The following is a 25,790-nucleotide window of genomic DNA, read 5'->3' as shown; positions in this document are numbered from 1 at the left end:
GAATGGGATTTAAATAGTTCCCTCAAATTAGGTGTAAAAAAATGTAAATTATCAAAAGCGTCAAACACCAAAGAGCTGCTTCACAGAACCAAAGGCCTTCATAGTTCACCTTGCTGGGTAAGAAAGCCTCCAACAAGGAGAGTGGTGCACAGTGAACAGCCAAGGAAGAGGAAATAACAGGATGAGGATGGTAAAGTCTATGGCAGGAGCTGTGGTTGATGCTGTGAATTTGGCAATCACAAAGTAGGGGCATGCTGCAAAATCTGCAGAAGTTGTCATTTATGTTGGCACAGCAAGGGAAGCAATGGTAGACCTTTGCCTAGAAATTGGACATCAGGCATTTCTGTTGTAGAAAATAGTTGCTGCATGAAGCACAAATGCTAAGTTAGATCACCAAAAAATTGTGAAATTGGGACTTAGCTTTACAAAATGTCACGTATTAGAGGCAACTAAATTGATGGAAGCGGCTGGGCTAATACCATATCAAATGTTATAGCACATAGTATACATAGTCCTTAAACGTGCACGCACAATAATTCATCTCACAATGGTCAGCACCTCCTCACTTCACCTGTCTCCACAGACTGCGATATTTAATCATGGCCATTTTACACAGCTATTTGAATCATCAGTATTTGTTTCATGGCTCTTACTTTTACATAGAAATCAAAAGGCAATTGCTCCAAATGAATTTGGTTGAAACAACCTCACTATGTTTTCAGTTACACATATATGTGGCTCTCCTTCCTACGAGCATCTCTTTAAGTTTGGAATTTATTTCTTCACCACGTTTACATTTATTGTATTGCAGGCATTGCTTCCTCTGCAAATGTAAAAAAAACATTTGAAGCATAAGTAGAAGTAGTTGACGAAAGGACACAAAGTAGTGGAATAACTTAGCAGGTCAGGCAGCATCTCTGGAGAGTGTATGGGTGATTTTAGGGTGGAGTTCCTTCTTCAGACAGAAGTAGTTGAGACAGGATAGGAACCCAAGAGGCAGTTTTCTTTTAACTCAGAAAGTGGTGGGTACATGGAAGGAGCTGCCAAAGGTGCTAGATGAGGCAGGCGCTATAACAACGTTTAAAAGACATTTGGATGGGTACATGGATTGGAAAGGTTTTGAGGATATAGATCAAACACAGGCAAATTAGATTATTTTAGATGGGATATCTCGGTCGGCATGGACGAGTTGGGTTGAGGGGCCTGTTTCCTAGCTGTACAACTATTTAATGAATCTACATGAGGAAGCCCATTCTTTGATGCAAAGACCACTACTCCACGCAGTTGGCTCAATGGGACCTAACCAAACCTTGCACAATAAATATTTCCTTACTTTTGTGTTTCGTACCTTGCGGTACAGGCCAGTTTTTAAACATTGTGTTAGTTTTCCAGCGTTAAATGAGATAAAATGTCCTTCCCATGGAAGCCATCCGTGGTCTCTGCCAGCCTAAAAACATCTCCAAAGGTTCCTTCTGTGAACCCCCTGAAGTCAACCAACTGCTCCGTGGCCTCGCTCCAGTAGTGAGACTCAATATACACAAACATAGCCACATGTTGAGGGCAAAACAAGCCCAGCCCACAAAGCAGCTCAACGAAACTTTGTGAGCAGGGGAACTCTGCACACTGTTTCGCTGGTTGTTGGATGCATCTGACATTCACACGCACTTCAAAACTATTCAGTATCAACATATACAAACGCTTCAGAACAATTAGGACATTGAACGAAATGCCATGAACTTTGAAAAGTGAACAATGGAATTACTTGCAGTGCTCTCTCACATCTGTTCTTCACAAATCCAATTTGCGGAGTTCTTGAAGTAGGGTCCCAGCCCGAAACATCACTTGTTCGCCAGAGATGCTGCCTGACCCGCTGTTACTCCAGCCCTTTGTGTCCTTTCATGGAGTTCTTGGTTCTGCATCAGGTCTATGGATACAGAGTGCAGCATCGCCGCATGCAGATGGAAAGCAGCGCAGTTTATCCAGCCTGCGGACTCCACAAGGAGTTGAGCACAAGAAACTGTCAGCCTCGCACATACTGAACTTCTGGGGTCATGGGCAAACCCGTACTTGCAGCAGTTTACTTATCTCGGCTAATCTTGTCCTGTGTTTATTTTAAATATATAAAATATTGCAGATGCCGTGATTTCTAAACTAAACATATTATGCTGAAATCTGTGGCAGCATCTGTTTAATCAGTTAATTGCTCAGCTTCCTGGCAAAGACCCACATGGGCAATGTTCCCGTGTTTCCTTGCTAAAGGTGCTGACCGACTTGCCCAGAGCTTCCAGCATCTAATATACATCCCGTAAAGTTGTATTCCAGCCCCATTTGTTATCCATGCTTTTTGTCTTTCATTTAATCTTGAGATCATGATGTATGCTTGGCTACATTCCTCAACGTTTCCATGTTTTGAGTCTGCATGCATCAACCTGGTTATTCCAACCGTAGAATTACTTCCTGTGGGATGGGAGATTAAATAATCATATCGAGAAAATACTTCATGAATATAGATCGTCAACTGTCTTGCAGATTAGTAACGCAGAATAGAAATGTTACTTTCAATTGGCTGCGTCCACTTTTTTTGCCAAGCATATTTTAAGTACAAGTTCTGTCTGTCCGGTGTAATTATTGGAGGAGAGCTCTAGGGAGTGTGACCACTAGGTCTCAGTGACTGCTACAGTGAGCATTCGCATTCAATCACACACCGCTCCTTGGAGAGCAGCCATCACACTCATTCACGGCTGATCTTTACTTTTTTTTTATTATGTAGCCATTGGGCTGTTAATGTTTATAAGGTTTATTATTCTCCTGTGAGTCATGATCAAATTTTTTTCATCCCTTTTCATTGTCGGCAAGCTTGAAATAATAGCTTTATTTCACTAAACATTTAAATATATCAGAAACCAGAGAATGGGGGAAAAGACTGGAATTCATTTAAGGCTGAGAAAGCTTAATTGGTGAAAGGAAGTTCAAAGTGGCAAGCTTGAAATGTGCCAGAAGAATGACATTTTCTGAGATCATTAGAAGGGAGTTACAGAGGAGTAGAAATGGAAAATGGGCAAGTCAGGTCACTGTTTAAATTGGCCATAAATTATATTTTCTTGGGTCACAGAGTCTTGGAAACAGGCCCTTCGGCACAACTCATCCAAGAAGACCAAGATACCCTGTCTAAACTAGTCCCACTTGAGTCCCACATGTTTGGTCCATATCCCTCTAAACCTTTGGACCTGTACCTGTCTAAATTTTGTTGTTGTACCTGCCTCAGCTACTTACTCTGGCAGCTCATCCTATGTAACCACCAGCATCTGTGTGCTTAGAGATAGAGCATGGAAACAGGCCTTTCGGCCCACCAAGTTGATGCTGACCATCGATCACCCATTCACACTACTATGTTATCCCACTTTCGTATCCCACTTTTGCATCCACCCCTTGCGCATTAGGGGTAATTTACAGCGGGACTATTAACCTACAAACCCCCACGTTTTTGGATGTAGGAGGAAACCAGAACAACCGGAGGAAACCAACGTGGTCACGTGGAGAACGTGCAAACTCCATACAGACATCACACAAGGTCAGGAATGAAACTAGATCTCTGGCGCTGTGAGACAGCAGCTCTACCAGCTGTGACACTGTGCCGGCCAACAATTTTAATTAATATTACTGTGGTAACTCCAAACAGTCTAACCTGCTTCCTGCCTTGGGCTGGGTTTTTGTGACTAACAAAACTATCGGGATTAACACCACTGTGAATAAAATAAATTATAAATGTTTCCTCTTTAAGCCATCCATCTGTGCTAAGGTGCAGAACCTGCTTGTAGCTGACAAATTGACAGGAACTCGCCCTCTAAGCTAATTGTGTTTTTGCTGAAAATATTTTAGCAAGCCTTGTAACTTCTAACCGTCTTCAGTTAGAGGGAGTGTTATAAATGAGAATAATCTTTTCCCCACCACCAAAACATATTTCTGAAATAAGACTTCTTAAAAGGACAACTCTAGTGCTTCCCAGTGTTTTGGTGAAATAAGTCATTAAAAAAATACAAGAAATACAAAACAGTGTTTGGCTTTTTTTACATACATTGTGTTGTCCAGTTTGTACATTCACAGTATTATGAAGTCAATTCATTCATAATGTAATCTCATTGATACATCCTACATACAAAGTACCAATACAACAATACGCAGGAAGTTCCCAGGTTACAACAGTGTTCCGTTCCTGAGAACTGTGTAACCTGAACTGTTCATAAGTCAGTGATGAATATGAACTGTGTGTGGGAGAGGGTCACAGGAACAGCAATGATGGGAGAGCATCCTTACTGACTCAGTGAGTGAGGAGTGAGTCTGCTCAGTGCTCCCAGCTCTGCTCAGCTTCATGTGCCTTCTAAAACTACCTGTACTTTCTTCAAAATTTTAAGAGATTTGGTATTTCTCCAAATATTCTAACGAACCTCAACAGATGTACAGGAGAATGTATCCTAACAGGTTGCATCTTGGCTTACAAAACAGTAGCTCCAATGCCAAGGACTGCAAGTGACTGCAGAAAGTAGTGGACCCAGCCTGGTCCATCACGGGCACTGCCCTCCCCACCATCAAAAGCATCTACACGAGGCGCTGCCTCAAGAAGGTGACATCTGGTATCATGTCGATGCTGGATCCCCACCATCCAGGCCTTGCCCTCTTCTCACTGCTACCATCAGGCAGGAGGTACAGACTCCTGTTGTCCCACACCAGAAAGTTTAGGAACAGCTACCGTCCTACAACCTCTGGTTCTTGAACCACTCTGTACAACCTTAATCTAATATAACCCTACGGAGCACCTCTTGCACTGTCTTAAGCAATAGGAGCAGAATTAGGCCATTTGGCCCATCAAGTCTACTCCGCCATTCAATCATGGCTGATCTATCTCTCCCTCCTAACCCCATTCTCCTGCCCATAACCCCTGACATCCGTACTAATCAAGAATGTATCTATCTCTGATTTAATCTCTGGACTTTCTTTCTAATTATGTCATTTTTGTATTAGTATATTTTTTTGCACAGCCTTTTTCTTGTAGAACTGTCTTGTAGAACTTATGTGTACTTTATGTATAATTTATGCTTTTTTGCCATTGACTACGTCTGTGATGCTGCTACAAGCAAGATTTTAATTGTTCCTTTACCTGACCAAACCTGTGCATATGAAAATATACTTGACTTGTTACGTCGGGCGTTTGTAAGCAGGGTAGGGGATCTGTAATGCATTACTGCAATAAACCCTAAACCTAGTGGACAAGTTCCAGGTCATTTCAGGTCATGGAAAAGTGGCCATTACTTCCTGATACAAACAGGTACCTGAATAGAAACTCATTGCCCATGCATTGTTTTTACAAAGAAAATTTACGTTTGTGTTGTTGTGCCTTGCTGAACTTAGCTTAACAAACTGAGTTTGAGTTCTGAATCACTGAACAATATCAATTAAAATGAAAGCTTCCATTTCCTGAATCCTCAGAAGTGAATGGTTTCAAAGCTGGTAAACAACACAAACTGAACAAATCTTTGTTTCCTCATCCATGTCAGGACTTGCACAATCAAAGATTTGCAATTTGACTATCATCTGAAGGCAAATACTGTTGTCAAAATTCAGTTGCTGCTTTAATTGAGTTCATACCAATGTTATTCGTACATCAAGTAAGATATTCAAGCAAACGATTCAATGATGTGTACAAAGCAAAATTAGAGTGCCCCAGAATTGAAACATATTCAGCCTCTCTGTGACTGTGTGACAAAGCCTGCTTTTTTTCTGCATGGTGACTACGTGGGATGGCATTCTGCCGTGTCACAGACGAGGGGAAAAGGATTTGTGGTTAACACAGAAGACCAGCCAGATGATGTTGGCCAGCAGCCAGGATGGGGGAGGGGTGGGGACCTCCATCATTGGTTGGAGAGCAGGGAAACTGGAGCCTCTTTTGAAAGCTTTCACATCTAACTCTTTCCATCTGAAAGGACCTTTGTGTTTAAAATGAGGAGATTTCTCTTCGAATTTTTCTTCTCCAAACCACAGGCACATTTTTGTTTTACTATTGTGGCATTTTAATATGCTACAGCACTTGAAAACAAGACTGCCGTACTATAACTGCAGCCTTTTTGTCAACAGTCGAAGAATTTGATGAGAAACATTTTTCAACTAGAATCAGGTTTATCTAGTACGTTATGATTTTGTTTGTTAGGGATTGTTTAGGAGTAAAAGTGATAAACTCAATATGTGTAGTAGGAGAAAACATGCTTAATTCTATTGCTGCAGAGGAATTAAGCATTTAAAAATGCAAAGTAACACTTTTAATGAAAACGTATACAAAACTATTTCATATTACCACTGGTTTATTATTACTGTATCAATCCTACATCTTCAGACTAACAGCTCATTTCATTTGGACATGCCATCCACCATATAAAACCATAGAAAATGGAAAACAGTTCCAGGCTTTTAAGATTTTATGAAGATCTCAACTTTTTTTAATTTGATGCTCCATTTGGGTCTAAAACCATGATAATTTATTCCCCTTATGATCTGCAGCTAAGGGGACATTTTTAGGTCATTTCTGGAACATGTTAGCAGTCCTGCTTGGAACTATCATCATTTCTGATCACTGTGTCTTTGGTTGCACTATGGACTTTGGTTTTATAAGAAAATAACTGCAGATGCTGGTACAATATCGAAGGTATTTATTCACAAAATGCAGGAGTAACTCAGCATTTCGGGAGAGAAGGAATGCGCGACGTTTCGGGTCGAGTCTGAAGAAGGGTCTCGACCCGAAACGTCGCCCATTCCTTCTCTCCCGAGATGCTGCCTGACCTGCTGAGTTACTCCAGCATTTTGTGAATAAATGGACTTTGGTTTTGCACTTTTATGGTTACCTAATAGTACAGTTATTCATTTGTTGTATTAATGATTATTCTATATATTTATCTGTGTGTTATTACGTTAATGGGTCTGTTAAGCTGCAGCAAGTAAGATTTTCATTGTTCTATTGCCATACATATGACAATTAAACACTCTTGACATAACTGTCACGAGGCTTGAGATTCCCACTCAAAAGGTCCTGAACTTCCTAAGAAATACTATTAAGTGATTCCCACCTGTGGTGTCCAGCAACAGAACATCAGATTCCTGCAACTTCACAGCAGTTACACTAGGTAATCTTTCTGCTGAACACACGGCAGGTGTAGATTTATCAAAACAAATCACCTTGGGTGAGGCACGTGCAAGATAAAGAGGTAAGTTACAGACACAATTACTTGCAATTTAATAGTCTTTGTTTAATGGTTTTATTTGTTTTAAGAAGAATTACATAAATTATATTACCTTCACAAAACTAATAATATCATTTGAACAGTTGAAATGTTTTTCAATATATGTGACTGGAGGAGCTCAACGGATCAGGCAGCATCTGCGATGGGAAATGATCAGACAACCTGAAACCCATCTATCCATTCCATCCACAGATGCTCTGACCCACTTAGATCCTCCAGCACTTTGTGTTTCGCTCAAGACTCCAGCATCTCCGGTCTATTATGTCTTCAGAAATACTTGATTGTGTTCCAGTTTAACAGCTAGCAATGGCTTATGGGGGTGAGGTTTGATCTAAAATGAAGGCATTGCTGTGGCCATGGGCTTCTTGCAGTCCTGGCATGAGATGCTCCTTGTGATAAAAAAGCCCTGAATTATATAGGGCCTCACAAAACACATTGGGGTCAGCTTCATTCAGGTAGCTGGCACCAAAAAATTCCCTGCAGTTAAATGCGGATCGGGTGATTAGAGGTTTAGTGAGCTGCTGTGTGCCAGGAAATTTAAGGTTGTTATGTGATCCCTCAGTCCTTGGGAACTGTTGAGTACCTTTAGTGTCCCATAATGTTTACATAGAGAGTATTGTTATTTATTTAATGTCCTGGATATGTCACACACCCTCACGTGATCAGCTTGACCTAAGAGTACTCTGTAAAAATTCACTGTATCTCTACACATGTGACAATAAATAAACAAAATTAAATCTATCAATCTGTTAGATCTTAAATTGAATTATGAAGTATGGACATTTTTTAAAACAATATGTTTCATGTTGAATCTAGTTCGATTCCATTCTCTGCCCACAGCTCTTCCTACCTGCATTTACCACGGGCAGATGTAGAGAGTGGATCAAGCTGACCTCCCCCATCGCCACCAGCCTCCAACCCTTTCGTCAACACAAGAAATGTCCTGAAAGGTCACAAAGCCCCTGTTGGGAATGGGCCTCAAGCAGTGCACTGCTGAGAGCCTTCCCCCAGAATACCCTGACAGCATTGTAGAGGGGAAACCTCACATCCTGTCAAAGCTGGAAGGATTTGCTTGAACGGCTTTTAAATGTCAATGTAAACCAAATAATTAAAAACATTAGGAAATAATTTTAAAGATTAAAATAAAGCTCAAATAAAAGGTGACTAACTGAACGTGCCTTATTTATCTTTTCCCATCTAATCTTCAGGCCAGGAATCCCCATTCCAATGGATAGGAATGCCAAGTTATCTGGCATAGCCAATGAGACTTGGACCCCTGGTATGATGGATATGCAGGGAACAGAGGGATAAGGATCACGTGCAAGCAGAGGAGATCAGTTTATCTTAGCATCATACTCAACATGGACATTGTAGGCCAAAGAGCCTGTTGCTCTGCTGTGCTCTTCCAAGTTCGATGATGATGGAGAATTCCACACAATCAGTCTCCACCAGTGGAATCTTCCCACCATCATGTCACCGATCGTGTCCAGACCTACACAGGTCTGTGTCAACCTTAGGTGACAATACTCTGGTCTGTGTCAACCTTAGGTTACAATACTCTGTTTGGAAATGCAAGCTATAGTAAGCTTAATTCAGCTTTATTTTGCAACAGAAGAGGCCCAGGAAATAGCTTCATACCGTGTTGGTACGAAAACAGCATTGTTTATTACTCTTCAGGCTGTTTGTGAAGATTGTAATGGTGATTGTGATTCACGGAACCACATTATTAGTTTCAGCACTATGTTCCTGACACGTGTGTTTGATGTTGTAGGCTTTAACGGATTTCAGAGAAGAGAAAGCAGTTTGAATCTTCTTCTCAGGCAGACAGTCAAGATTGAGGATAATTTCATTTCACTCCAGAATAGTGGGTTCTGCCAATCTGGGAACTTCAAAGTTCTCCATAAGTGAGGTGGACCATTCCTCCTGCTCCTTTCTCAGTACAGTTCCTGACCATTTCCCATCACAGTACAGCTCCTGATGCATGGTCCCAAGGTTCTCAATATCATTTTGAATACTCCTTCTCCACTTCAGTTCAGTGTAGAGATACCAAAGCGGATGTTGCTTTTCTTTAAAGGCGGATTTGAGCACATTCTTATAAATCAGCATCTGTAGTTCTTTGTTTCTACTATTCCATTGATGGCCTAGCAATCTATTCCCATGATGGAAATCAAATAGAGATCCTGTTTCTGGAATCTGGTGTCAGACATATAAACAACATGACCTGCACAATTTAATAGACTGTGTAACTAATTTGATCCTTAAAAAAGAACAGTTTCAGGAGAAATCTGCTTTTTGCTTGTGAATAAGAAAGGTTGTTTCTCAGATCAGTGAGGTTGAACATCTCACTGCAGAATAACTTTGTATGTGGTATTTCTGTCAATGACATTTAAAGGAGTTTTAATTGGAAAAGTTGCCAGGGAGAATGAAAGACCCACTGAACAATGATGAGATGACCTTGCTGATAGCCACTAAGATATCGGGAAATGTTTATTCCTCTTTTATTCTTGGTTGAAGTTTTAAACTGCAGCAAGCTGCTGTTTTACAGAACTAAATAAATACATTTCCAACCAACCTTTTTTTTTCTAGATTATCTGAGTTAATTTTCAATCCTCACATACAAATCACAAGAACAAATTATTTTTGGGCTGTTAAGGAATTTTAGAAGCATACTGATATGTAAAAAACAGCTAACTCTCTCCACACTATCATTATCATATCATATCATATATATACAGCCGGAAACAGGCCTTTTCGGCCCACCAAGTCCGTGCCGCCCAGCGATCCCCGTACATTAACACTATCCTACACCCACTAGAGACAATTTTTACATTTACCCAGCCAATTAACCTACATACCTGTACGTCTTTGGAGTGTGGGAGGAAACCGAAGATCTCGGAGAAAACCCATGCAGGTCACGGGGAGAACGTACAAACTCCTTACAGTGCAGCACCCGTAGTCAGGATCGAACCTGAGTCTCCGGCGCTGCATTCGCTGTAAAGCAGCAACTCTACCGCTGCGCTACCGTGCCGCCCAAATTTGGATTATATTTGGATAATTGTATTTATTATATTTATTATAATTATATTTATTATAATTATATTTATCCACTATATTTGGATAATTGGTCAAACTCAAACTGAGGGTTTCAACTTGTATGTGTGACCATCATTACAATGGCTCTGATTAGAGCTGTTAAACTGGGAATGTTGAAATTGTACAATTACACCAAGATGTAAGATGTTCAGGGGAATAAAACACAGAGGGAACATGCTGTCCTTAGCTCCTTACCAGGGTCACAATCAACTAGTGCCAAGTTTCAGATGTCCTGAAATTGGCTTAAGTTTAAATAATTGACTTAATTACTTTTTCAAACATCTAAATCAGCAGCTATCAAGCCAAATTGTTGAGGTCTTAACATATTTCAGATAACTTACTTTTCATCATCTTATAGACATGATGTCTGCCAAATACAATCACGGAGTAAATAGACTTGAACGAGTTTGCAAGACAAATTTTTAAATGACTACCATAATCCAATTGAATGTTAGACTTTAAAAAGAACAACCCTTCAAATTGAAAGTTTTGCTTTGGGGTAGGGGATGCTTGTTTGGAAGCCAGTATTATTAGTCTGCTTCATGATGGCATGCAAGCTGTGATCTGATCCAATGGATCCACAACGGAGCTAAGCTCAACACAGATTGCTCACAAGCAGAGCTATGTCACAACACTTTTTCCAACATTTCTCAATGCAATGCCGCAACTCAATTCCAACAAGCTTCCTGTTATGCTGCTCCTAATCCAGGGGACTAATTTAAAATGTTCAATAAACACTCCATTACTGACATCACCCCAGCTTCAGAGTCGAGTGTTTAATTGTCAAATGTACTGACTGCAGACCAATTCAATTCTTACTTAATGCAGCTCAACAGGCCAATAAACACAATAACACAGATAATATAAAATAATCAATAATACAATAACTGTAATACAAGGTAACTATAATAGTGCAAAAAACAAAGTCGATAGTGCAACATAAAACATAGTCTGTAAAAGCTCATAGTTGCGAGGGGTTAGTGCTGTATAGTGTTCAAGAACCTGACAATTGCTGTGCTGTGAGGATAGGTACAAAAAGCTGGAGTAACTCAGCGGGACAGGCAGCATCTCTGGAGAGAAGGAATGGGTGACGTTTCGGGTGGAGATCCTTCTTCAGGCCATGAGGAAGCAGTTTATGAACCTAGTGGTCACGGTTTTCAAGTTATACCTTCTTCCCTTCAGTAATTACGAGATGAGAGCATGGCCAGGATGATGTGGTTTATTGATGATATTGACTGCTTTTTGAACCAGTAGATTTCTTCAGTGGATGGGGAGGTCAGTTCCAACGATGGAACGGGCAATGTCTGCCACTTTCTATGGGCTCCTTCATTCCTGGTCGTTCAGGTTGTTGAACTAGGCTGTGATGCAACCAGTCAGTATGTTCTCTATTGTACACCTGTGGAGACTGGATGGAGTATTCCAAACAATGGATGGACATACCAAATCTCATCAATTTCCTCAAATGCCTCAAGAAAGTAGAGACATTGTTGAGCTTTGTGATCGTGGCCAAGCTGCAAGTATGCACTGTGATTTAGTCATCACACATTCAGGGTCTATGCTCAGTTCCTCTAGCACTTTGTTTTTTTAATCATGATTTCATCATCTACAGTTCCTTGTGTCCCAATAATAATAATAATATGTTTCATAGTGCTTATTAACAACAGGATACAGGATATATTCCACTAATTAAGAGTAATTATTCAATTAAATAAAATAATTATAGCAAGCGTCTGAAGAACAATACAATATAGGTGTTTTGTTGGTTCAGGTGGACATTAAAGATCCTATACCACTACTTAAAGAGTAAAGATTTTTTTTAACTCCCAAACAATATTCAATCCTTGATTACACATGCTAATTCTAGAATCTTCGTTACTACAGGCAGGGTAGTAGAAATATGGAACAAGGTGTCAGAAGATGTGGTTGAGGCAGATATAATAACCACATCTGGACAGGAATATGGCTAGAAAGAGTTCAGAGGTATATGGGCCAACACTGGCTTGGATGGGGCATCTTGGTCGGCATGGATGAGTTGGGCTGAAGGACGCATGTTGGTGACTCTATGACTCTATCTACAAGTTAAAGCAACAGCACAAATAAATATATGACAGACAACACTACAATAAATTAGCCGTTTTACAAGGTAACCAGAATATAAAACATCACCTACATCAGTAATTGGATTATTTACCTATGAAATGATCTTTCTACAGTCATTTATTGTTCAGGAAATGACATTAGATTTTTCTGAGTTCAGAACTGGATCTGCTATTTGTTGCTGAATCTGTGTTGTATGAAGGTTCTTCATGGGCGCCTTGTTCTTGTACCCTATGCCTCTACTCATAAAGCCCAGGATCCCTCATGATGTTCTAACCACTCAACCTGCACTGACAAGTTTCTACAAACTATTTAGAAAGAAAGAAAGCCTTGAATATACAATGCTTCTTTTACAGCATCACCACCCCCTAAGTGTTTTCCAGCAAATTAGGTACTTTCTTAAGAGCCTGTCCCAGTTACGCGATTTTTAAGGCGACTGCCGGCGACTGTCAAAGTCATAGCAGATCGCCAACATTTTCTTTTACCCTACGACAATGACCACGACAATGCCAAGTCAGGACGATACAAGTTACTTTTTTTGTGAAACGAGCACCTGGCTAAGAGATTACACCGTCTTCGGAAACATTGCGAAATTCCCACGCTTACCTGACCGTCAAACTGTCGCCTCCAATCTACCTGTCAAATGTTCTGACGGTAAATAAATTGGTTAAACAAAACTATCTTCTGGTATCTTCAAGTGCCTTTTCTTAATTTAATATTATGTGCTTCTGAATGCATCTGCGACAACCTAGCAAACCTGGGGACAGCATGCGACAGCGCCCGCAATAAGCTGCGATACCTGGCGACAAGCCAGCTGTCGCTGAGAAATTTCTATCTGGAATTTGTTTCCGCGACACGCCAAGATCTGCTACGATTCATTGAAGACTCCTCACAATCATGCCCGCGACACCCCGGCGAACGTTCGGCGACAGCCTAGTCGCCAGCAGTCGCCGTAAAATCGCCTAAGTGAGACAGGCCCTTTAGCTTTATTACCTGCATATAGGATGCACATCAACCTATTTGTACATGAAAAGTTCCTACTAACAAACAATAAACCAAACAAGCTATTTTAATGACTTTGGTCAAATAATTAATAATGGATAATAATACCGAGGATAACTCTCCTTGACTTTTCAAAAAAAACAAAGGATTTTTCACATTAACCTGAGAGAGCTCAAAAGCTTCAGCTTAATAACTGAAGTAACAACTCTTACAATGCAGCATTCACCAGTGCTTCTGTGCCATGCAGTACGTTTATTGTGATGGTACGCACTGATAAGATGTGCTGGCACCTCTAAAAGGTTGAAAATTAGATTGATGTGCTCCAGCCAATAGCCTTGCGTGAAATGTTATCTGCCTACCGGTACCTTTCTGTCTGCCAAGAAAGCACTGAGCCAAGAGATAATTTCTGCCCCACCTTGGGAGCAAATAGAGCATTCATTTAATATCTGAAATGTCAGATAATGACTCCACCAGTGCAGCAATTCCTTGCTGTTCTGGAATGTTAGACGAGAGTTTTAGGGAGGATTTAGACCCACAACCGCATGCTGAACCCTTGTCGACAATAAACATGCATGGGGTCCCCAAGAATAGCAAAACTAAATTCTTACACATGTAAGATTTAATAATTTGGGGGGAGTTTGTTATGAAATACCAAAATATATTTTCAGATCATTGGTGTGGTGCTGATCCATCATTGTGTCGTGCCACACCTAAATATTCAAATACTTTGAGTTGCAAACGTTGTTTGCTTCAATCTCAACGATATAAACATCAGTCATTCAGTTACCAGATGGTATTACTGGGAACACAGGATTTTGTTGGAAGTGACAACACATCCACACAACCAGCATTTGTTTATGACTGTATCACTGACTGCTGCAGTTGACGTAAATAAACTGCGTAAAGCATAGTCAGGAGTCAAGAAAGTTTAACTGTCATGTGTACCTGCAACAGGACAATTAAATTATTACTTGTTGCAGCTGAACAGGCCTAAAAACACAATAATATACTGATTATATGTAATAATCAACAACAATCAGTAAGTTAACAACCGTAACCATAATAGTGCAAAACCAAAGTCCGTATTGCAACCAGAGACATTAAAGTCCAATAAGATCATAGTTGATTAGGTTAGTGTTGTCCAGTGTTCAAGAGCCTGATGGTTGCTGGGAAGAAGCTGTTCATGAACCTGGTGGTCTTCAGTCCAGAATGAATGGAGCAATCTACTAGTTTCAAATAGAAATCATTCATAATTTATTGATTTTTTTGAATCACACATTGAAAAATGTCATAGTTTTGAGTTTTTTAATATGATTAACACACGACAGCAGTAAATGTATAATCCCTGATGTCAAAAAATTCACTGCAAGATTGGGATATAATCTTCAAGTCATTACAGAACCTTTCCGGTGATAAATATCAAAGCAGAATACTTAATTTGAATTAAATAAGACTAATTAATCATAGGCGGGAGGACACAGGGATGGCAAAAGCCTTACTATCGATATTTTTAGTAATAATATTTTGGATGTGGATGTATTTGATGGACAGTAGAGACAAGATGAGCCAAAGATCCTGTCTCTCAGCTCAACCTCGTACTTACCATTTCTTTGTGAATCCTTTTCTCTCTCAAGAAATTGTATGTGACCCCTTTAGATATGATAGCTCCCTCAATGCCATTGCAAGCATCCTTGCCACCGTGAGACTTTATCCAAGTTACCATTCCTCACACTTGTATCTGGACAGAAGTTGCATGGTGGCAATCACATAGCCAATTTTACATGCTGGGTACAACCGCTGGGTTCAGTTGAAAGCTATAAAGATTGGAAATCCTGCTCTGTTATTCTCTCCATTGTTAATACATTGGCACTGCATTAGAATTGTAGCATGACTCAAACTGTTCAAGTCAAAACCTGCTAATTCGAGACCAACCGTGAGACTTTCCAGACCTCTAGCATTTAAAACCACACCAGACAATCTATTAGTAACCTAGACCATTGTGCTATTTTATATTAATTGTGCTGTGCATTAATTATTTCTTTTCACACAGATTAAAAATCAGAGGGCTGAGGGTAGCTTGTCAGAGGTTGTTCACACTGGACACCATGTACTCCTGCCACATGGATTCAAAGGTGATGACACCATCCTGAAAGAAGGGTCTCGACCTGAAATGTCAGCCATTCCTTCTCTCCCGAGATGCTGCCTGACCCGCTGAATTACTCCAGCATTTTGTGTCTACCATCCTGAAAGCTTCTCATCGAGCAGTCATAGGTCGGGGATTCCCAAGAGTCAGCAGGAATGTTGCATTTTCTAAGGAAGGCTTTGTACTATTCCTGTGATTATAGGCAAGTTACACTAACATTGGCAGCATGATGGGAGAACATATTACGACAGGAATCATAGAATAGTAATGAAGTTATAAACTGCGTTTTTGAACCAAAGAGACCAGAGGCCCATTGTAAGACCTATTCTGCTATATTATCATTGATTCTGCTATTCTGATTGACGTTCACCAACTCAGGACAGATCTCAGATTTACTTTGAGGTCTTCCTCGTCGGAATGCTTTACCTCCATGGAAGCTCTCACTTTGCTTGTCTAAGATTGAGGAAAGTTGTAAATAAGTGGCAATGTAACACACCGAACTCGTAATGAATGAAATGCATATATTAATGAAGCTCCTTCACAGACTTCCCAAAGTCATTTCCAGCTGATGATGGGATGTTGATCCCAAGATTGTCTACTTTGCAGAGACCTTCTAAAGTTCCAGAAATAACTTTTGATATTCGAATGGCAGGTTTAATCTGGACGCTCAGAAGTCCTAACTTTATTGACGTTTTAATCAAAAACATGTAACATTAACAGTCTCCTGAAACTTGTTTGGTGATCTTCCAAAACTCAGTGCTTTCAAAGTGGTGTTACGTGAGGTGTGCCCTGCTTTGAGAGTATTTCTTTCATTTCTAGGTTCATAACAGGGTAACCGATACTGATTAAATATGTGATGGACTTAAATATCAAGGGTTATTACAGGCTTTCAAAAGTGTCTCATTTCCACAGATCACCCCCACGGCCAAGCCCTGGCAGCCTCCATTACTCAGACGAGGACATCAGCACAAAGTACAATGATCTGATCCCTGCAGAGAGCAGCAGCCTGACGGAGAAACCCTCTGAAATATCAGACTCTCAGGTAAGCAAGAGTCAGGTACTGAGATTCTTTGCAAAATCCAAGATTATCCAAGATTGATGAAGTATTCTTGGAAGTATGCAACAATGATTCACATTGTGCTCAATGTTACAAGTGTTCCATGTATAAAAATCTAGAATTACAAAGCACACAATACCCACCCTTCACTGTCAAATTCAAAGGTCATATTAAATGCTTAAGGTTTTACCCAATGTTTACCCAATGGCAATAAATATGGTGCTGTTGGCTACACAGACCAAAAGTAAACATGAAAAAACAGACAAAAGTGCTGGAGTACCTGAGCGGGTCAAGCAGCATCTCTAGAGAACATGGATAGGTGACGTTTCGGGTCGGGACAATGCTTCAGACTTGAACATGAGTCTGCTTTTTAAAAGTGGTAAGATGCATCATTGTCGTAAGGAACATACCATCTGGAAATCTAATCGGATACCACTGTCATGTGGACTACACTGTTTAAAAACCACTTCATAATTCCAGTAGTATTTTCAGTTGTCTTTGATGAGCATTACATTAGAATTGACATCACCACATATCTGAGGCAGGAGGGAGGGGAGGGAAGGAGGGAGGGAGGGGGGAGGGGGAGAAGGGAGGGGGAGTGGGGTAGAGTGGAGGTGGGAGTGGGGGAGGAGTGGGTGCTGCACCAATGCAGGAGAGGTTTGGGCCCAACAGATCCACTTTGTCTAGTATGACAATAAAATTCTCTTGAATCTTGGCTCTCTTGACTCTCCACTCAGTCTATATTTAATTATTTGGGATTTCGATTTAGTTCATATCTAATTTACTTAAAAATATTTATCTGTTAAAAAATAGTCTATATTAATTCTAGTACGTTATATATCATATATCATATATTGTGGCGGCTCCCGAGGGTCGGGCCATACCACTCACGACCCCTCGGCAGGGGAATGGGTCGAGCCAAGGAGGCGGACTTCGGCCGGGAGTATAAAGGTCAAGGACCGCATGACTCTCATTCCCTTTTGGAGTTCCAGAGATACAGTAAACACGCTTTCGTTAACCTTGCCTACTTGTCGTTATTTTGGCCTACTTGGCCCACTACAATATCATATATATACAGCGCGGAAACAGGCCTTTTCGGCCCACCAAGTCCGCGCCGCACAGCAATCCCCACACATTAACACTATCCTACACCCACTAGGGACAATTTTTTACATTTACCCAGTCAATTAACCTACATACCTGTACACACTAGACTTATTAAATTCAAGAGAAATCTTAAAACAATATTGCCTGAAGCTAACAGGAAGCACCATAAGTATTAAAGACAAGTTCTTCCCATCGGCCCTGAATTCCCATACTGGCTAATTACTGGCTCTCATACTGTGTTTAGGTTCAATGTGGGTTAAACCAAAAAAGGATCAGGTTTGATATCCTCTCTGCATTGGGTTCATTGATCTCAGCTTCGCAATATTAAAGACAATATAATGGACCTAAGTGCTTCAGGGCAGAATTATTACATTGATCATCATTCCAATTCCGATCACTGTTCAGCGTTGAAAGGTAAATCGCTGTAGAAATGCTCATGGTTCGTACATGAATAATATATGTTTCAGTTGATATATCAGCGGAGCCTCTAAATTTATAACTCAGCAAATCGTGGGTATATTCCAAATGGCAGGGGCAGAAAATCAGGGAGGAACATAAAAAAAACAGACAATCCAAACCCTTTCAATGAACTTGCTTGTTACATTATGGAAACTGAAAATGAGCATATAAAAGTAAGAGATCATGTACCTCTAGCACTACCATCCTTTGAGATGACATTGATAAATTTTTAACTGACTGGTCAGTGGAAAGAAAATCTATTCCCGTGATACATAGGAAATGTTTTAATTTAATATTCTGACAAAAACATATACCAGTATCCTTTCGTAGCCAGGGGCAGAATTTGTGAAAAATGAATCTAGTTTAATTCAAATTCATGGAACATTCACCAGCTTTTGATGTTTCCACTGTCATTTCACACACACAGTATACATTCAAATCAGTTTTCATGAAATAACATGAGGGAAGAGTGTTTAATTGTCATATGTACCGGCAACAGAACGATTAAATTCTTAATGGTGCCATTTAACAGGTCCATTAATGAAATAAGAAAAAATATCTAGGTTTAGTTTAGAAATGTGATCACGTAACACAGGTTTTAATGCACCACACAACTGAATTAAATTGTAAAAGTTCTCCAGCTACATTCAACACTTTTGAGCACATAATAGAAATATGGATTGCTCTTGCCATGTACTGATACTTTGAACATGCATTTTATTCTGCAATACAATTTCAGGAATAAAATATTTATGATTCAAGACAAATAAGATCTTGACCTCGCAAAAACAACATTTGACCCATCAAACACTGAATTTTTTTACGTTGAAAAATGTCATTATTTTTATTTTCAGTACAGAGAAACAATCTAAATCTAATCAGATTTGTCAGAGTATGTTGCTACCAGCAGCAATCAACAAATCTATGTTCACTGACGTAAAAGGAATTACAGGTATTATTTGCTTTTCCCTGAAAATGTCTGAAAAATGCCTAATCCCCATTGTTAATGAACTCTCTGTTGATAAATGGAAGATAGAAATATTTAAAGAATGAAGAGGAGCAAATAGATCCTGTACTTCAGTAGGACAGGCGCATTTTATCACTTTTTTTAACAAGGGTAAGTGAACATAAGGATCGCTGAGGCTGGAATTCAGAAAGCCCAGACATTTTTTTTCTTTTGAACCTGAGGTGTTGTGCTTTATTTTCATGCACAGTCATTCTAAATGTTGATCTAATGGTGAACATTGGGTGAGATTATACAACATGTTTACAGCTACTGACCAGGGATAAATATCTAGGTATCTTTGTATTCAGGTAGCTTCTTGGTTAATAATTATGCAGAAAAATACTGAAGAATTATGCAGTGGAGAAAGAGATCTCATAGCTGGTAGACGGCAGGTGAGAAATGGCTGCAGGGTAATGTACATTCAATTAACTTTTTCTGGTTTCTGATTGAAGGATCCCAATTGTCGACTAGGGTCTATCTTTGTCCCAATGGCCATATTGAAATAAATTAATGAATACCTTGGAGCAATAATGTAATTGTAATTTAATTCTAAATAGATTTATGTCATGCCTAGAATGTTGAGAATTTTAAATGATTTTAAGTCATTGATTGAAGAACAGAATAACATAACAGACTAGATGATCTTGAATTTGTTGTTCTTATGTTTAATGCATGGTTTATCGTAACATTCCAGTTTTTTGTGATTTTGCTGAGCTACCAGACACTACATTTGAGTCATTATCTTTAGCATATAAGCTTAGACGATGAATTACTGCTGGCTATTTGACTTGGGGCACATTTCAAAGGGATTACTATGCTTTTCAGGGGGTGATGTTATTTATCCATTTGAGGGTATTGCCTTAGGCTAAATTACTTATCAATTCCAGCGCATAAATTCAATACGTATGACAGATAGGATCGCTACAAAAATTGCGACCTTCAGTCTTTCCTATCACCTGAAAAATCTATCACTGCGGGTGAGTCATGTACATCTTTCAACGAAATGTTTTGTGACATCAAAACAGATATGCATTAATGAATTCACCTCGAAAGTATAACTATAATTGTCAAACAGTTGAAGGCCAAGAGGTTGAAATTGTAACAACGGCAAAATTATTGATGTTTGCCATAATTATGGTGCAACATAATTTTGCTGGTAGATGTTAAACAACTTCACAACTTCTACATTTTGTACTTGTGTAGTTTTGTTGCTTTCATTTCAGCCTTTCATCAAAGGAAATGACGTTTACAGCCTTTTCCTCTACTACTTCATAAACAAAATACTTGAAAATATATTTTGTTGCAAGAGGTCCAATTAATTTCCTATTTGTGCACTATGGTTGATTATAATGTAGACATTTTGAACTTTATATATATGGATTGTAATTAAGTATTGACCCAGAAAGGACTGGCATTTACTCGTGTAAATACCAGCAGTCTTGAGACTTTGGCACATGCATATTCAAATAGAAGGACTTACTGACAGATTCATGCTGTTGAATCTGTCACAAGACTCTGTAGGGAGGCAGTAACACGGAGTTTTCCAGCATTTCCGCTGCGAAACCTGCTGCATCTTTCTCTGCCTGGTTAGAGCAGGCACTTAACTCTTGAAACCATCCACATGTATGCAGATTTTACACCTGCGAGCATGAAAGGCAAGAATAAGTTGGATTACGTCATTTTCATTAGTTATATTTGCTGTAATGTACTCAATCTTTCAAAGTCTTTTAAATTTTTTACTGTTTATTTGATTTTTCATTCGACAGCAATGAAAACCAGACAGCTTTGACAAATGTCAGATATGCCCTGGCATCAGTCAGAATGCTGTGGACATAGTTATGCTGTTACTCAGAGGTCTTTCACTCATTTTGTGGCCTGCATTTGTTCTGGCCTACATGGGAGACGGCAATGGATGTTCTCATTTAAGATCTGAAATGATCTTCACAGGCTCAGCTTTTCAGATAGAAATCAGGTAACCGCATAACTAATAAGCACCTGGGCAGTAAATGCAGCTTATAAACCGTTCTCAGAAAAACACAGGCCAACATTTTGACTAAACCCTATTGCTAAATTGTGTTCACCTCCTCTGGCAGCTCACTCCAGATACAGAGGACCCGCTAAGTGAAAAGGTTGCCCCTGCGATCCCTCATGTCACTCCCCTTTCACCTTTAGCCCATACCCCTAGTTTTAGAACCTCTACCCTGTGAAAAAGAATGCGAGAATTCACTTCATCCATGCCCTTTGTGATCTTGTATACCTCCATAAGATCATCCCTTAATCTCCAACACACCAAAGAAATACTCCCACCAAAGTCCCATCAAAATAAGCAACGTTCTTGTCTCAGATGTTGCTGGATCATTTTGGGGACATTATGCAGAGTCAGCAGTGGGCTCCATTAATTTGTTGAACAGATATTGATATGCATTGACATATAGTTCAATAATTTTGCAAGATGCATTTTTTTACTCATTTTGTCATATTAGGCAAATTTTTCCTTTTGTGTACTGCAGCTGAAATAAAGTATACAAATTACCCATGATTTTCTATGTCATGGTTGAATGAGTCTTACAACTTCATTTTCTGTGCTACTAAGAAAGCTGGCCTTTTGCCACAGTTGTCCAACACTGACGAGCATTCATTACAGCCCACTTCTAAGAAAACTTCTTACTTAATGGAAAACATACTGTGCAATGAATAAAGAAAAGTATCTGAGGCATTCATCACTAAAATGAAAGCCCATTTTCTGGCTCAGAATTCTGAGCATTGCACAGAGACACAGGCAACTTCCTGTAGGGTGCAAGAATAATATTGTTGTTTTCGCTCAAACACCTCCTGGTTTAAAATAGTTACCCTCTATTTGTTGATTACAGCAGATTATCTGAGGATAATGCCAAAAATTGTGCTCTCTGAACAATAATCTTAATGTTTGGCCTTAGAAGGGTAGTTTCAACTGCAGAAGTATTTATATTTTCAATTTGCATATTGGCCGTCATCTGTTTCAATGCTATTTTTAATTTACATCAGTCTGTTGTGACTTCAAATGAACTAACAACTATAGGGGTTATTAATCTATATATTACTCAAACTCTCTGTTTGTTTGTTTCCCCCCCCCCCCCCCCGGATGATCATGCCTTATCTTTGTGCCCCCATCACATGACAATTTTAGGTCCACCTTACTCACCATTGTCCTGGGGTCACCCTAATGCAAGTTTAATTCAAATTAGTCTTATATTGTTAAAGTTATAGACATTTTAAAGTTACAAAAACTACCCTTTAAACATATGCTGGCCGTCTTCAGCGTTCGACGTCACAATGGGACCCACTCGAGTGACGGTGCTGGCGGCCAATGGGGGGGGGGGCATGATGGCCGCCAGAGACAGGACCCACCAGAGTGACAGGAGTGGCGGCCAATGGGGGGGGAATGCTGAGCTGATGAGCTGCCGCTAACTTTAATAAGTGCGCTTCCCCCCCCCCCCCCCCCCCCCCCCCCCACCGCCGGGAGGACGAGCTGCGTTTTCGACATCAGTCCGCACATGCACAGTTGGAGCCCGTTGATCTAATACAGATGCTCCCCGACTTACGATGCCTCCACTTATGTTCACGGGGGGGAGGGGAGGGGGGAATGAGGGGTTGAGGGGGGATGGAGTGGGTGAGTAGGTGAGGGAGGGTGGTGTAGGGAGGGATAAGGGGGGTTGAGGGGGGATGGAGTGGGTGAGTGGGGGAGGGGAGGGATAAGGGGGGTTCAGGGGGATCAAGTGGGGGGGAGGGGAGGAGGCGGGATATTGGGGTTGAGGGGGGATGGAGTGGGTGAGTGGGGGGGAGGGGGAGGGGGAGTGGGGGAGGAAAGGGTGCATAGAAGGTTGATCAGAATGCTGCCTAGATTAGAGAGTATTAGCTACAGGGAGAGGTTAAACAACTTTGGATTGTTTTCTCTGGAACGTCTGATGTTGAGAGGAGATCTGATAGTGGTGTATAAAATTAGAAGCATAGATAAGATAGAACTATCAAATACTAGAGAGCATAGCTTTAAGGTGAGAGGGTAAAGTTTAAAGCAGATGTGCAGGGCAATCTTTTTTAACGCAGAGGGGGGTGAGTGCCTGCAACTTGCTGCCGGAGCTGGTGGCGCAGGCAGATACAAATGTGGCATTAATGAGACTTTTGGATGGGCACATGGAATGAAGGAATACGGATCATGTGCAGGCAGGTAAGCATTGGTCTTGGCATATTGTTTAGCATAGACGTTGTGGGCCAAAGGGCCTATTCCTCAGCTGTGCTGTTCTATGTTCTATGTACTCAGTCTTGCTTTTTTAAATTTTGTTTGATATGTTTGATCAGGTCTTCTGACCAGATGCCAGCACTTCTACCATAACTAACCCAGGTATCCCCACCACAAGTTCAGGTTCCAAGCACTGACAATAGTCAATCCAATGGTAGCATCTTCTGTCTGCTGGCACTGCTCATGCCCAACACTGTGCATGCCCTGCACAGCTCAGGGATGGCACTGCCCATGCACTATACTGCCTATGGCTAACACTGCCCATGGCTAAAACTGCCCATGGCTAGCACTGCCCAAGGCATGCACCACCCATAGCTGGAACTACCCATGGCTGGCACTGCTCCTTGGCTGGCAATGCCCATGACTGCATGGAGATGTATCTAGTTTTGTGGGATTTGTTGCCATGCATGTTTCCTCGTCTTATGTACAATTTGAAATTTCTGTACCATGTGGATGTTCAGCACTGGTCCAAAAAAAAAACATTGAGCAAGTCAGTGTAGTAAGAGGGTTAATCTGTGCAAATGTTGGCCAAAAACAAACATACAGACGCACAAAAGACCTTTCAGAGTTCAGAGAGATCTGATTTCAGCAGAAAGCTTTTGTAAAATGATAGCTGTGCACTGTGTCCTTGTGGTTACATGATCCTTCACAAGAGGACACTGGTAACATGCCCAAAAAGTCAGGAAATAGGAGTAATTAGTCTCCTTGTTGATTATCAGCAGAACAGAAAAGTAACTCTTAATTGGTGGAAGACAGCAAAAGCATATTTTGCCATGGTAATTTACCATAAATGCAATCCTAAAATTGACATTAGCAAATTCATAATACTGTATAAGAAAAAATAGGGACTGGATGACTTACATCTCAACATTTCAAAGAAAAGGACTAAAGATACTTCAACTATATTCTTTTCAGTCTTTCAATTCAGGAACAGATCCTTCAGGATGGAAAATTGAAGATTTTACTCGTACTAACGATAGAAGTTAACGATGGAAGAATTATAGATCAATTAGTGTAAAAATGTTGGGATGATATTTGTCTACAGTTGAGAATGCGTAAATGAGCTGAAAATGTTCACAAATGCAGAAAGACTTGGCGTAGATTGTAAATGGGAAGCTTTATCGTAACCAACCTAACTGACTTTTTTAGGATATAATTAATTTCCACTGAGGTTGGGGTTTCTCAACCTCTATGGGGTTTGAGAAAACATATGATAATACTCTCATAACAGAATATCTAAAGTTGAAGCTCATGAAAATAGTGGCAAAATTATTGAGCTGTTTGGGAGATTGGCTGCCAGGAGTCAGAGAGTGGGGATGCATTCAAGTGACAGGATATAATAAATGCTGCCGCAGGGGGATCTCCATTGGTTACCAAACATTTTCACACAGACGGAGGTGGGTATATGGAACAAGCGGCCAGAGGAGGTAGTTCAGGCCGACATTCCATTTTTACAGGTTTATGGATAGGAAAGTTTTTAGAGGGGTATGGACCAAACGTAGGCAGTTGGGACTAGTGCAGATGGGGCATCCTGGTCGGCATGGGCAAGATGCGCCGAAAAGGCTTGTTTCCGTGCTCTATGACTCTATGACTCTCTAATTCAAACAGCTAGGTTTTTAAAATGTAACAGTAAAATGTGAATAAAATTACAATCCAGTATCTTCTCAATTCTATTTGATGCAAACCATCCTCTTCAAAACCAAGCTTCGCAATACTGCGATTGTTATCAAATAGTTTATTTTATCACATTTATAAGGAAGAAATTGTCATCAAAAACTTGACTTTGGTAAATTAAGAGTAAATAAGCTAAATATATAAAAACGTGCAGCGAGCATCCATAAATATATAAAAAGAGAGTAACTCTTTTTAAATGTTGATCTCTACAAGAATAAGACTGGAAAATTAGTAAAGGTCGTATCTGCATAGAGTGTATAAAACACTAAAACAAAATTTTGAGCAGGACACAAAGACAAAAATGAAGAGCATTTTTTTCCTCTCTCCGAGGCTCATAAATTTTTGAAATTCTCAAGTGCAGAGATCTGTGAAGGCTGAGTCATTGAATGTATGCAGTGCTGAACAAGGCAATTTTTTTGAATTTAGGGAAATCAAGGAGTATGAGGAACAGAGTTCAGCCCAAGAACAAATGAACCATTTTTTTTAATGATAAAGGGAACTCCTTGGATCTCTTTGATCAGCTTTATCTTATGTCACCTAGCTTTTATCATTATACTAGACCAAGTGGACCCGTTGGGCCCATTCCTCAA

General features: G+C 40.2%; 1 protein-coding gene across 4 annotated transcripts in view; it reads left to right on the top strand.

Annotated features, from left to right (window-relative positions):
- sdk2b (sidekick cell adhesion molecule 2b) overlaps positions 1 to 25,790 on the top strand; it is a 599,240-nt gene that overhangs the window by 563,766 nt on the left and 9,684 nt on the right. For all 4 annotated transcript variants that reach the window (XM_078401132.1, XM_078401131.1, XM_078401133.1 and 1 more), the window contains one exon: positions 16,534 to 16,663. In XM_078401132.1, the coding sequence (XP_078257258.1) occupies positions 16,534 to 16,663 (130 nt within the window). The remainder of the gene's footprint in view (positions 1 to 16,533; positions 16,664 to 25,790) is intronic.

The sequence above is a fragment of the Rhinoraja longicauda genome, chromosome 6 (assembly GCF_053455715.1).
Source record: "Rhinoraja longicauda isolate Sanriku21f chromosome 6, sRhiLon1.1, whole genome shotgun sequence".
NCBI classification, from domain to species: domain Eukaryota; kingdom Metazoa; phylum Chordata; class Chondrichthyes; order Rajiformes; family Arhynchobatidae; genus Rhinoraja; species Rhinoraja longicauda.
The sequence above is the reverse complement of the archived record's forward strand: the minus strand, read 5'-3'. Positions and strand labels throughout refer to the sequence as shown.